The 14,521-nt window shown below is 43.4% G+C and overlaps 1 protein-coding gene across 1 annotated transcript; it reads right to left on the bottom strand.

Annotated features, from left to right (window-relative positions):
• Positions 1–4,405: 4,405 nt before the first annotated feature.
• On the bottom strand, positions 4,406–7,811 carry LOC132422605 (involucrin-like). Its single transcript, XM_060007405.1, has 3 exons — positions 7,760–7,811; positions 5,986–6,500; positions 4,406–5,238 (listed from the first exon to the last, which is right to left on the bottom strand). Exons 2-3 carry the CDS (start codon positions 6,475–6,477, stop codon positions 4,549–4,551), a joined length of 1,182 nt encoding a protein of 393 aa, XP_059863388.1. The 5' UTR covers positions 6,478–6,500; positions 7,760–7,811; the 3' UTR covers positions 4,406–4,548.
• Between the last annotated feature and the right edge of the window lie 6,710 nt (positions 7,812–14,521).

Here is a 14,521-nt window from a genome sequence, read left to right as displayed (position 1 = left end):
TGTCAAAAGCTTTCTCTGCATCTATTGAGATGATCATATGGTTTTTCTCCTTCAATTTGTTAATATGATTTATCACATTGATAGATTTGCATATATTGAAGAATCCTTGCATTCCTGGAATAAACCCCACTTGATCATGGTGTATGATCCTTTTAATGTGCTGTTGGATTCTGTTTGCTAGTATTTTGCTGAGGATTTTTGCATCTATGTTCATCAGTGATATTGGCCTGTAGTTTTCTTTCTGTGTGACATCCTTGTCTGGTTTTGGTATCAAGGTGATGGTGGCCTCGTAGAAGGAGTTTGGGAGTGTTCCTCCCTCTGCTATATTTTGGAAGAGTTTGAGAAGGATAGGTGTTAGCTCTTCTCTAAATGTTTGATAGAATTCGCCTGTGAAACCATCTGGTCCTGGGCTTTTGTTTGTTGGAAGATTTTTAATCACAGTTTCAATTTCAGTGCTTGTGATCGGTCTGTTCATATTTTCTATTTCTTCCTGATTCAGTCTTGGCAGGTTGTGCATTTCTAAGAATTTGTTCATTTCTTCCAGATTGTCCATTTTATTGGCATAGAGTTGCTTGTAGTAATCTCTCATGATCTTTTTTATTTCTGCAGTGTCAGTTGTTACCTCTCCTTTTTCATTTCTAATTCTATTGATTTGAGTCTTCTCTCTTTTTTTCTTGATGAGTCTGGCTAGTGGTTTATCTATTTTGTTTATCTTCTCAAACAACCAGCTTTTAGTTTTATTGATCTTTGCTATTGTTTCCTTCATTTCTTTTTCATTTAGAAATCAGTATCTTGAAGAGATACCCCATGTTCATTGTAGCATTATTCATGATAGCCAAGATATGGAAATAACTTAAATGTCAGTGGATGAATGGATAAAGAAAATGTGGTATATAACATTATATTATATTTTGATGTAATATAGATATAATACATGATATATTATTTTGTCTTAGAAAGGGAGGAAACCCTGATATTTGTGACCAAAGAAGCTGAACTTATAGTAGCAGAGGGGAGAATAGTGGTTACAAGAAACAGTGGTGTAGGGGAAAAAGGGAGATTAGAAAAAAAGAAAAAAAGTAGAACAGTGGTTGCCAGGGCTTGTGGGGAGAAGGTCATGGGGAATTGTTGTTTAATAGGTACAGAGTTACAATTTTGCAAGATGGATGGTGATGAGGGTTGCACGACAACATGAATGTACTTAATACCTCTGAACTGTACAATGATTAATATAGTAAATTTTACGTAATATTTATTTCACCACAATGGAAGAGAAAATAAAGTACTACTGGGTTATAGCCCAAAGTATAAAATAAATATTCATGAGTACATGCTGACATAAATAAATGATTAAGTGCATATGTCCATATATATATACATACATAAGGAGAGGGAAGAGATACATTTCCTATACAGGACATTCAAAATAATTTATGATGACACTCCACCCTCAGTGATGGGGAGCTTAACATCCCACATTTTTTTTTTTAGCTGTTGGGGGTAGGAGTTTATTAATTTATTTATTTATTTTTGCTGTGTTGGGTCTTCGTTTCTGTGCGAGGGCTTTCTCTAGTTGTGGCAAGCGGGGGCCACTCTTCGTCGCCTTGCGCAGGCCTCTCACGATCGCGGCCTCTCTTGCTGCGGATCACAAGCTCCAGACGCGCAGGCTCAGTAGTTGTGGCTCACGGGCCTAGTTGCTCCACGGCATGTGGGATCCTCCCAGGCCAGGGCTCGAACCCGTGTCCCCTGCATTAGCAGGCAGATTCTCAACCACTGTAACACCAGGGAAGCCCCAACTCCCCACTTCTTAGTTGTGGGCTTTGCACAGTGACTTCCTTCCAAAGAATACGGTACAGTAATATGGGATGTTGGAGAGAGGATGAGGAGAGTGGCAAAGCCTGATAGATGTTACCTCAGCCAGGTGATCAAAGTGATAAATCATGTGAATAGTATGTCCCCTTTAAATAATGTGATGAAAAAGGCACTTTACCTCTGTGGTTTTCCTCTTAAAAACCCATAACTCCAGTCTAATCATGAAGAAAACATCAGACAAACCCAATTTGAGGGATATTCTATAAAATACCTGACCAGGACCCCTCAAAACTGTCAAGGTCATCAAAAATCAAGGAAAGTGAGAAACTGTCACAGTCAAGAGGAGCCTAAGGAGACAAGACAACTAAATGTAATGTGATATTCTAGATGGGATCCTGAAACAGGAAAAGACAGTAGGTAAAAACTAAAATAATAGGAATAAACCTTGAACTTCAGTTAATAATAATGTACCAATACAGTTTTGTTAATTATAATAATAAATGTGCTATACTAATGTAAGATGTTAATAATAAGGGAAACAGGGTGTGATGTGTATGGTAACTCTTTTTACTGTCTTCTTGACTTTTTCATAAATTGGAAACTGTTCTAAAGAAAGGTCTATTACACCTACTACTATATGTAAAATAGATATACAACAAGGATTTGCTGCATAGCATATGGAACTATATTCAATATCTTGTAATAACCTGTAATGGAAAAGAATCTGAAGTTGTACAGCTGAAACTAACACAATATTGTAAATCAACTATAGTTAAATAAACAAATTAAAAAAAGAAAATAACAGAGAAATAAGGTCTACGAAAAAATCAAAACCTAAGACCTCAAAAACATTTGCACATATTCTGGGTGTTTCTGATTACTTCTCACTGTGCCCCCAATCTCCCCAACCAGTTCTACTCAGACTTCCTTCTAACTCTTGTCCTGTTAGGAGGACTTGAGCCTTCATTCTCATCCTCTGAATAATGAGAGCCGCTGACAAGCATTAACTCAAGGAGTGAGGTAGTTAGATCAGAATTTTAAGTAGAACACCCTGTCCTCTGTGTGATGGGTGGATTGCAGGGTGTGTGGAGACAGGGAGCAAAGGAGAACAGCTTGAGGGCCATTGCAATAGTTCAGGTGAGAAATGACCTCAGTCAAAGCTTGGGAGGTGTGGGTAAGGATAGCAAGGACTTGGTCTCTGCTGGAGAGTAGGGAAGCAAAGGAAAGGAGTGGAGAATGATGTGTTGTCTCTGGCTTCGGTGAATGCAGAGAAGGTATCATTACCCGAGAGAGAGAATACCTAAGGAGGAATGACAGTGGGTGTCCCTGGAGTTGGGTGGGCAGTAAGAGATACTAAGTGCCCTTCAACCTATTGAGTTTGGGTGCCTATGGCAGTCTCAAAAGGGATGTCCCTGACATATGCTCATGGCTGTGATGAAATAGCTTTGGGTAACTTGAGACAACCTGCCTGAGATGATGTGGTTAAGTAGTTAGAGCCAGGTGATTCCCAGGAAGGAGGGAGCCCCCACGTCCTGATGTGATTGATGGCAGGAAAGGCTACAGAAATGTCAGGGAGGGTAACCACTGCAATGACCTTGGATCTGTATTTCTCCAGGCTATTCAGCACTTTGGCTTCCATGATTCCAGCTGGCCCAACCTTTACTTCCTTTAGTGACACTGTCACTTTCTCCTTCAGAGACCAGTCCCAGGAGTCTCTCCTCTCCCCATCTTGCCCAGTTCTGCTTCTTTGCTTTCCTAAAGTCTTCCTTAACCATGGAAGCAGTTAGTAAGACTCTTGGAAACCATGAGGACATTCTATGGAGAGAAAACCTGGGCAGGGACCAGAACCCAGGTGGAGCCTCCACTCCCTCCCCGTGCCTTTGGCCATGGGCTAGGATTGGGCTCCGGGGCTATAATGTAAAGCAGTGTTGAACTGAGATGAATAGATCCTCTTCCCCCAACCAGAATAACCTATCTCCTCTTCATGACTGCCAAGTGCTACTTTCAGGTGCATGAATGAAGTTGTTTCATGACTGCTAAGTGCTCCTTTCAGGTGCATGAATGAAGTTGTTTTGTTTTCTTTTGGTGTTGTTGTGATCTCATTTTTAGAAGCTGTTGAATGTATTGAATGGTTTGGGGAGCAGAATTAAAAAGGGGTCAAAATGTCTGTCCTCCTTTGGAAATTGGCCAAGAGTCATTTGCAACCATTAACCCCCACACAGGTTTCTATATGGTGAGCGACAGAGGGTAAAAAGCCAAAGAGAATACAGGATCCCAGGTCTTCCAGCATTTATTCTGTATTATTGTACACACTCACAGATTCAACAATAGTAGTGGGGATGCAGTCAGAGTTGCTGTAGTCACTGTCTCTTCAAGCAGAGGCTCTGGACACCTGAGGTTGGGATTGGGCTCATCAGGGGTGGGTGCTGGGCAATAGCTCCCCTCCCCCCCAAGCCCTATCCAAGGGACATGCAGAAGGACAGGGTCAGGCAGGTTCACAGATAAGGTGGGCCACCCAGGCTGGGGACTGGAGGTAAGCCAGGCCACTGGCTCTCTCTTCACTTGTGTGGGATTTCCAGGGGCCTCTGGCCCCTAGGGGTGGTTACTTATATTTGGGGGACACTACACCTCCTGCTTCTTTAGGGTCAAGACTTCTCCCTTCAGTCGCTGGACTGGGTTGGTCTCTTGGACCTGGCCAGGAGTTGGGACAAGAAGAGGCTACTTCAGCAACCCCTCCTACTGCTTCAGCTGCTGCTCCCCTTTCTTTTCCAGTTGCTCATCTGTCTTTGCTAGCTCTTGATCCAGCCGCTGGCCCAAGACCTTCTTCTCCTGTTTCAGCTGTTCCACATGCTTTCCTTGCTCCTGTGACACTTTCTGCTGCTCCTGCTGTTCCACAGGCTTTCCTTGCTCCTGTGACTCTTTCTGCTGCTGCTGCTGCTGTTCCACAGGCTTTCCTTGCTCCTGTGACTCTTTCTGCTGCTGCTGTTCCACAGGCTTTCCTTGCTCCTGTGACACTTTCTGCTGCTGCTGCTGCTGTTCCACAGGCTTTCCTTGCTCCTGTGACTCTTTCTGCTGCTGCTGCTGCTGTTCCACAGGCTTTCCTTTCTCCTGTGACTCTTTCTGCGGCTGCTGCTGTTCCACAGGCTTTCCTTGCTCCTGGGACTCTTTCTGCTGCTGCTGCTGCTGTATCACAGGCTTTCCTTTCTCCTGTGACTCTTTCTGCTGCTGCTGCTGTTCCACAGGCTTTCCTTTCTCCTGTGACTCTTTCTGCTGCTGCTGCTGTTCCACAGGCTTTCCTTGCTCCTGGGACTCTTTCTGCTGCTGCTGCTGTATCACAGGCTTTCCTTTCTCCTGTGACTCTTTCTGCTGCTGCTGCTGTTCCACAGGCTTTCCTTGCTCCTGGGACTCTTTCTGCTGCTGCTGCTGCTGTCCCACAGGCTTTCCTTTCTCCTGTGACTCTTTCTGCTGCTGCTGCTGCTGTTCCACAGGCTTTACTTTCTCCTGAGACTCTTTCTGCTGCTGCTGCTGCTGTATCACAGGCTTTCCTTTCTCCTGTGACTCTTTCTGCTGCTGCTGCTGTTCCACAGGCTTTCCTTGCTCCTGGGACTCTTTCTGCTGCTGCTGCTGTATCACAGGCTTTCCTTTCTCCTGTGACTCTTTCTGCTGCTGCTGCTGTTCCACAGGCTTTCCTTGCTCCTGGGACTCTTTCTGCTGCTGCTGCTGTTCCACAGGCTTTCCTTTCTCCTGTGACTCTTTCTGCTGCTGCTGCTGTTCCACAGGCTTTCCTTTCTCCTGTGACTCTTTCTGCTGCTGCTGCTGCTGCTGTATCACAGGCTTTCCTTTCTCCTGTGACTCTTTCTGCTGCTGCTGCTGTTCCACAGGCTTTCCTTTCTCCTGTGACTCTTTCTGCTGCTGCTGCTGTATCACAGGCTTTCCTTTCTCCTGTGACTCTTTCTGCTGCTGCTGCTGCTGTATCACAGGCTTTCCTTTCTCCTGTGACTCTTTCTGCTGCTGCTGCTGTTCCACAGGCTTTCCTTTCTCCTGTGACTCTTTCTGCTGCTGCTGCTGCTGTATCACAGGCTTTCCTTTCTCCTGTGACTCTTTCTGCTGCTGCTGCTGTATCACAGGCTTTCCTTTCTCCTGTGACTCTTTCTGCTGCTGCTGCTGTATCACAGGCTTTCCTTTCTCCTGTGACTCTTTCTGCTGCTGCTGCTGCTGTTCCACAGGCTTTCCTTGCTCCTGTGACTCTTTCTGCTGCTGCTGCTGTTCCACATGCTTTCCTTGCTCCTGTGACACTTTCTTCTGCTGCTGCTGTTCCACAGGCTTTCCTTGCTCCTCTGACTTTTGCTGCTGCTGCTGCTGCTGCTGCTGCTGCTGCTGCTGCTGCTGCTGCTGCTGCTGCTGCTGTTCCTGCTGCTGTGGCTCCTGTTGCCGTGGCTCACACTCTTTCTTGGGCACCTCCTTCACAGGAGTTTTGTGTTTCTTCCCGAACTCCATGGGATCCTTCCCTGGGATCTCCGAGGGTACCTTCTGGAATGGGGCAGGCAGTGGAGTTGGCTGCTTCACTTGCTCCTGCTGGATGTTGGTGGGAGGAGAAACAGGCTTGAGGGGCTCCTTACTGGGGGCAGGGGGCAAGGTCACTGGCAGAGTACATTGCTGAGACATCTTGGAAGCTGCTTTAGGTCAACCTGAAAATCAGGATGGGTCAGAGGGTTAATTGAAGGCGAGGAATAGATGAACCCCTGGAAATATGCAGCAGCGCCTGGTTTCTCAGCATCCTCTCTTCCCTTGGGTGGGGGTACTCTCCCACCCACGCTGGGCTATCATTCCCCAGAAGCAGCAGAGTGAAGGGTAGGAATGGAGAGGGGCAGGGAAAGGCCCTCCTGGGAGCCTCTTGTTCCCAAGAGACAACAAAGAGGACTCTCCAGAGGTGCTCTGCAAAGGTGGGCTGGTACCACTTCACCTCCTGCTCTTGCCTATCCTTGTCTCTCCCTTGTTTCTGACCTTCATGTACAAAGAAGAGAGATGAGCTCTGGGATTATGACAGGAAGAGGGAAGGTGCCACGAAAAGAAAGGTCTCCTGGAGAACTCCCGAGTCCTGGAAAATCAGTAGCCCAACCCGAGAGGATCTGAGAGGTGAGGGTGCACGCCCTGGACTGGAGTCACATGACATGATCTCAGCTTAAATCTCCCAGTGAAATGCTGTGTGGTTCTGCAAAAGTCATTTAGCCCCTCTGGACCTCAGGTTTCTCCTCTGTAAAATGAACAGATTGGCCTATTCAGCTCCAGAGCTGCTTTCTCTCCTGACCATCTGAGCTTTAGCTGGTGGTGGTGGGAGGGGGCTGGAAGGTTGCTGAGAGTTGGAGTTGGTTCTTTCAAGTCTCCTACTTCTAAGCTGGGTTTCCCTGTCCCTGCTCAGCCTGGGTTCTCCAAATAGAAAGTGTTCCCCATGCTGCATTTCTCCCTTTGGTAGCACAGCCAAGAGTTACAAGCATGTCCCCGGACACCCTGCCTCCATAAAGAAGGCAAAATCACAGTCAGCCCAAATCAATCAAGAGAGAAACTGACCATATTTCCCCTTTATCCCCATCTTACTCCTCTCTCTGTCTCTTTCTATTTCTCTGTCTCTCTGCCTCTCTGTCTCTCTGCCTTTCTTCCTCTCTCTCTCTCTCTCTCTCTCTCTCTCTCTCTGTCTCTCTCTCTCTCTCTCTCTAAAATACGGTCCCAAGAAAGTATGGGGTAGGAGGAGATTGCTGTCTGTTCTGTGTTTCCATACCATGGCACCTAGCCCTCAGCACAGTGACCTGAGCCCTTCAAGAAGGACAGTAGTCCTGTTGAATCCAGCACACAAATGATACCTACACCCACCTGGCTGGCCACCCCCAGCCATGTTCTGGCCCGTGGGAGACCCCTGGTCCCAACCTTGGTTCTGCCAGCTAACACTTACCTGACTCACAGTGAGGATGGCTGCAGAAGCTTCTAGTGGAACACTGAGCCGAGCAGGGGCCGGGGTGCCCTTTATACTGTTCCTCAGCCTCGCCTCTCTCCCAAGGTGAAGGAGATGGACTGGTTTCACCACTCCTGTTGGTCTACTTCCTCTAGCCCCTTCCTGACTCATCATAGGAACCTTAAGCAAAAAACCCGTCAGGGCCCCTTTTCACAGGGACACACAGCTCCTGCCTGGCCAGAGGGCTCTGGGGGCTCATTCACTCCTGTGATCCTCGCGACCTGGGCACAGGGAGGTGAGGGAGGCATCTCAGGAACCTGGTCCCCTTTTCCTCTTGTTTTGTGACCTCAGCCAAGCTTTTCTTCTGAATCTCAGTTTCTCCACCATACTGTTTCCAAAAGGAATATGAAAAGATTCCCAGCATCACTTATCAGCAGGGAAATATGAATCAAACCACAATGAGATATCTTCTCACACCGGTTAGAATGGCTACTATAAAAAAGTCAAAAGCTAACAAGTGTTGGCAAGGATGTAGAGAAAAGAGAACCCTTGTACACTGTTGGTAGGACTGTAAATTGCTACAGTTATTATATAAAACAATATGAAGGTTCCTCAAAAAATTAAAAATAGAACTACCATATGATTCAGCAATACCACTTCTGGGTATATATCTAAAGAAAATGAAATCAGTATCTTTTTTTTTTTTTTTTAACATCTTTATTGGGGTATAATTGCTTTACAATGGTGTGTTAGTTTCTGCTTTATAACAAAGTGAATCAGTCATACATAAACATATGTTCCCATACGTCTTCCCTCTTGCGTCTCCCTCCCTCCCACCCTCCCTATCCCACCCCTCCAGGCTGTCACAAAGCACCGAGCCAATATCCCTGTGCCATGCGGCTGCTTCCCACTAGCTATCTACCTTACTACGTTTGTTAGTGTGTATATGTCCATGACTCTCTCTCGCCCTGTCACAGCTCACCCTTCCCCCTCCCCATAACCTCAAGTCCGTTCTCTAGGAGGTCTGCGTCTTTATTCCTGCCTTACCCCTAGGTTCTTCATGACATTTTTTTTTTCTTAAATTTCATATATATGGGTTAGCATACGGTATTTGTCTCTCTCTTTCTGACTTACTTCACTCTGTATGACAGACTCTAGGTCTATCCACCTCATTACAAATAGCTCAGTTTCGTTTCTTTTTATGGCTGAGTAATATTCCATTGTATATATGTGCCACATCTTCTTTATCCATTCATCCGATGATGGGCACTTAGGTTGTTTCCATCTCCGGGCTATTGTAAATAGAGCTGCAATGAACACTTTGGTACATGACTCTTTTTGAATTTCGGTTTTCTCAGGGTATATGCCCAGTAGTGGGATTGCTGGGTCATATGGTAGCTCTATTTGTAGTTTTTTAAGGAACCTCCATACTGTTCTCCATAGTGGCTGAACCAATTCACATTCCCACCAGCAGTGCAAGAGTGTTCCCTTTCCTCCACACCCTCTCCAGCATTTATTGTTTCTAGATTTTTTGATGATGGCCATTCTGACTGGTGTGAGATGATATCTCATTGTAGTTTTGATTTGCATTTCTCTAATGATTAATGATGTTGAGCATTCTTTCATGTGTTTGTTGGCAGTCTGTATATCTTCTTTGGAGAAATGTCTATTTAGGTCTTCTGCCCATTTTTGGATTGGGTTGTTTGTTTTTTTGTTATTGAGCTGCATGAGCTGCTTGTAAATTTTGGAGATTAATCCTTTGTCGGTTGCTTCATTTGCAAATATTTTCTCCCATTCTGAGGGTTGTCTTTTGGTCTTGTTTATGGTTTCCTTTGCTGTGCAAAAGCTTTGAAGTTTCATTAGGTCCCATTTGTTTATTTTTGTTGTTATGTCCATTACTCTAGGAGGTGGGTCAGAAAGGATCTTGCTGTGATTTATGTCATAGAGTGTTCTGCCTATGTTTTTGTCTAAGAGTTTGATAGTTTCTGGCCTTACGTTTAGGTCTTTAATCCATTTTGAGCTTATTTTTGTGTATGGTGTTAGGGAGTGATCTAATCTCATACTTTTAAAAGTACCTGTCCAGTTTTCCCAGCACCACTTATTGAAGAGGCTGTCCTTTCTCCACTGTACATTCCTGCCACCTTTATCAAAGATAAGGTGTCCATATGTGCGTGGGTTTATCTCTGGGCTTTCTATCCTGTTCCATTGATCTATCTTTCTGTTTTTGTGCCACTACCATACCGTCTTGATAAATGTAGCTTTGTAGTACAGTCTGAAGTCAGGGAGCCTGATTCCTCCAGTTCCTTTTTTCATTCTCAAGATTGCTTTGGTTATTCGGGGTCTTTTGTGTTTCCATACAAATTGCAAAATTTTTTGTTCTAGTTCTGTGAAAAATGCCCGTGGTAGTTTGATAGGGATTGCATTGAATCTGTAGATTGCTTTGGGTAGTAGAGTCATTTTCACAATGTTGATTCTTCCAATCCAAGAACATGGTATATCTCTCCATCTATTTGTATCATCTTTAATTTCTTTCATCAGTGTCTTATAATTTTCTGCATACAGGTCTTTTGTCTCCTTAGGTAGGTTTATTCCTAGATATTTTATTCTTTTTGTTGCAATGGTAAATGGGAGTGTTTTCTTGATTTCACTTTCAGATTTTTCATCATTAGTATATAGGAATGCCAGAGATTTCTGTGCATTAATTTTGTATCCTGCCACTTTACCAAATTCATTGATTAGCTCTAGTAGTTTTCTGGTAGCATCTTTAGGATTCTCTATGTATAGGATCATGTCATCTGCAAACAGTGACAGCTTTACTTCTTCTTTTCCGATTTGGATTCCTTTTATTTCCTTTTCTTCTCTGATTGCTGTGGCTAAAACTTCCAAAACTATGTTGAATAAGAGTGGTGAGAGTGGGCAACCTTGTCTTGTTCCTGATCTTAGTGGAAATGCTTTCAGTTTTTCACCATTGAGGATGATGTTTGCTGTGGGCTTGTCATATATGGTCTTTATTATGTTGAGGAAAGTTCCCTCTATGCCTACTTTCTGCAGGGTTTTTATCATAAATGGGTGTTGAATTTTGTCAAAAGCTTTCTCTGCATCTATTGAGATGATCATATGGTTTTTCTCCTTCAATTTGTTAATATGATTTATCACATTGATAGATTTGCATATATTGAAGAATCCTTGCATTCCTGGAATAAACCCCACTTGATCATGGTGTATGATCCTTTTAATGTGCTGTTGGATTCTGTTTGCTAGTATTTTGCTGAGGATTTTTGCATCTATGTTCATCAGTGATATTGGCCTGTAGTTTTCTTTCTGTGTGACATCCTTGTCTGGTTTTGGTATCAAGGTGATGGTGGCCTCGTAGAAGGAGTTTGGGAGTGTTCCTCCCTCTGCTATATTTTGGAAGAGTTTGAGAAGGATAGATGTTAGCTCTTCTCTAAATGTTTGATAGAATTCGCCTGTGAAACCATCTGGTCCTGGGCTTTTGTTTGTTGGAAGATTTTTAATCGCAGTTTCAATTTCAGTGCTTGTGATCGGTCTGTTCATATTTTCTATTTCTTCCTGATTCAGTCTTGGCAGGTTGTGCATTTCTAAGAATTTGTTCATTGCTTCCAGATTGTCCATTTTATTGGCATAGTGTTGCTTGTAGTAATCTCTCATGATCTTTTTTATTTCTGCAGTGTCAGTTGTTACCTCTCCTTTTTCATTTCTAATTCTATTGATTTGAGTCTTCTCTCTTTTTTTCTTGATGAGTCTGGCTAGTGGTTTATCTATTTTGTTTATCTTCTCAAACAACCAGCTTTTAGTTTTATTGATCTTTGCTATTGTTTCCTTCATTTCTTTTTCATTTAGAAATCAGTATCTTGAAGAGATACCCCATGTTCATTGTAGCATTATTCATGATAGCCAAGATATGGAAATAACTTAAATGTCAGTGGATGAATGGATAAAGAAAATGTGGTATATAACATTATATTATATTTTGATGTAATATAGATATAATACATGATATATTATTTTGTCTTAGAAAGGGAGGAAACCCTGATATTTGTGACCAAAAAAGCTGAACTTATAGTAGCAGAGGGGAGGATAGTGGTTACAAGAAACAGTGGTGTAGGGGAAAAAGGGAGATTAGAAAAAAAGAAAAAAAGTAGAACGGTGGTTGCCAGGGCTTGTGGGGAGAAGGTCATGGGGAATTGTTGTTTAATAGGTACAGAGTTACAATTTTGCAAGATGGATGGTGGTGAGGGTTGCACAACAACATGAATGTACTTAATACCTCTGAACTGTACAATGATTAATATAGTAAATTTTATGTAATATTTATTTCACCACAATGGAAGAGAAAATAAAGTACTACTGGGTTATAGCCCAAAGTATAAAATAAATATTCATGAGTACATGCTGACATAAATAAATGATTAAGTGCATATGTCCATACATATATACATACATAAGGAGAGGGAAGAGATACATTTCCTATACAGGACATTCAAAATAATTTATGATGACACTCCACCCTCAGTGATGGGGAGCTTAACATCCCACATTTTTTTTTTTTAGATGTTGGGGGTAGGAGTTTATTAATTTATGTATTTATTTTTGCTGTGTTGGGTCTTCGTTTCTGTGCGAGGGCTTTCTCTAGTTGTGGCAAGCGGGGGCCACTCTTCGTCGCCTTGCGCAGGCCTCTCTCGATCGCGGCCTCTCTTGTTGCGGATCACAAGCTCCAGACGCGCAGGCTCAGTAGTTGTGGCTCACGGGCCTAGTTGCTCCACGGCATGTGGGATCCTCCCAGGCCAGGGCTCGAACCCGTGTCCCCTGCATTAGCAGGCAGATTCTCAACCACTGTAACACCAGGGAAGCCCCAACTCCCCACTTCTTAGTTGTGGGCTTTGCACAGTGACTTCCTTCCAAAGAATACGGTACAGTAATATGGGATGTTGGAGAGAGGATGAGGAGAGTGGCAAAGCCTGATAGATGTTACCTCAGCCAGGTGATCAAAGTGATAAATCATGTGAATAGTATGTCCCCTTTAAATAATGTGATGAAAAAGGCACTTTACCTCTGTGGTCTTCCTCTTAAAAACCCATAACTCCAGTCTAATCATGAAGAAAACATCAGACAAACCCAATTTGAGGGATATTCTATAAAATACCTGACCAGGACCCCTCAAAACTGTCAAGGTCATCAAAAATCAAGGAAAGTGAGAAACTGTCACAGTCAAGAGGAGCCTAAGGAGACAAGACAACTAAATGTAATGTGATATTCTAGATGGGATCCTGAAACAGGAAAAGACAGTAGGTAAAAACTAAAATAATAGGAATAAACCTTGAACTTCAGTTAATAATAATGTACCAATACAGTTTTGTTAATTATAATAATAAATGTGCTATACTAATGCAAGATGTTAATAATAAGGGAAACTGGGTGTGATGTGTATGGTAACTCTTTTTACTGTCTTCTTGACTTTTTCATAAATTGGAAACTGTTCTAAAGAAAGGTCTATTACACCTACTACTATATGTAAAATAGATATACAACAAGGATTTGCTGCATAGCATCTGGAACTATATTCAATATCTTGTAATAACCTGTAATGGAAAAGAATCTGAAGTTGTACAGCTGAAACTAACACAATATTGTAAATCAACTATAGTTAAATAAACAAATTAAAAAAAGAAAATAACAGAGAAATAAGGTCTACGAAAAAATCAAAACCTAAGACTTCAAAAACATTTGCACATATTCTGGGTGTTTCTGATTACTTCTCACTGTGCCCCCAATCTTCCCAACCAGTTCTACTCAGACTTCCTTCTAACTCTTGTCCTGTTAGGAGGACTTGAGCCTTCATTCTCATCCTCTGAATAATGAGAGCCGCTGACAAGCATTAACTCAAGGAGTGAGGTAGTTAGATCAGAATTTTAAGTAGAACACCCTGTCCTCTGTGTGATGGGTGGATTGCAGGGTGTGTGGAGACAGGGAGCAAAGGAGAACAGCTTGAGGGCCATTGCAATAGTTCAGGTGAGAAATGACCTCAGTCAAAGCTTGGGAGGTGTGGGTAAGGATAGCAAGGACTTGGTCTCTGCTGGAGAGTAGGGAAGCAAAGGAAAGGAGTGGAGAATGATGTGTTGTCTCTGGCTTCGGTGAATGCAGAGAAGGTATCATTACCCGAGAGAGAGAATACCTAAGGAGGAATGACAGTGGGTGTCCCTGGAGTTGGGTGGGCAGTAAGAGATACTAAGTGCCCTTCAACCTATTGAGTTTGGGTGCCTATGGCAGTCTCAAAAGGGATGTCCCTGACATATGCTCATGGCTGTGATGAAATAGCTTTGGGTAACTTGAGACAACCTGCCTGAGATGATGTGGTTAAGTAGTTAGAGCCAGGTGATTCCCAGGAAGGAGGGAGCCCCCACGTCCTGATGTGATTGATGGCAGGAAAGGCTACAGAAATGTCAGGGAGGGTAACCACTGCAATGACCTTGGATCTGTATTTCTCCAGGCTATTCAGCACTTTGGCTTCCATGATTCCAGCTGGCCCAACCTTTACTTCCTTTAGTGACACTGTCACTTTCTCCTTCAGAGACCAGTCCCAGGAGTCTCTCCTCTCCCCATCTTGCCCAGTTCTGCTTCTTTGCTTTCCTAAAGTCTTCCTTAACCATGGAAGCAGTTAGTAAGACTCTTGGAAACCATGAGGACATTCTATGGAGAGAAAACCTGGGCAGGGACCAGAACCCAGGTGGAGCCTCCACTCCC

This window comes from Delphinus delphis, chromosome 1 (genome assembly GCF_949987515.2).
Source record: "Delphinus delphis chromosome 1, mDelDel1.2, whole genome shotgun sequence".
NCBI classification, from domain to species: Eukaryota; Metazoa; Chordata; class Mammalia; order Artiodactyla; family Delphinidae; genus Delphinus; species Delphinus delphis.
The sequence above is the reverse complement of the archived record's forward strand: the minus strand, read 5'-3'. Positions and strand labels throughout refer to the sequence as shown.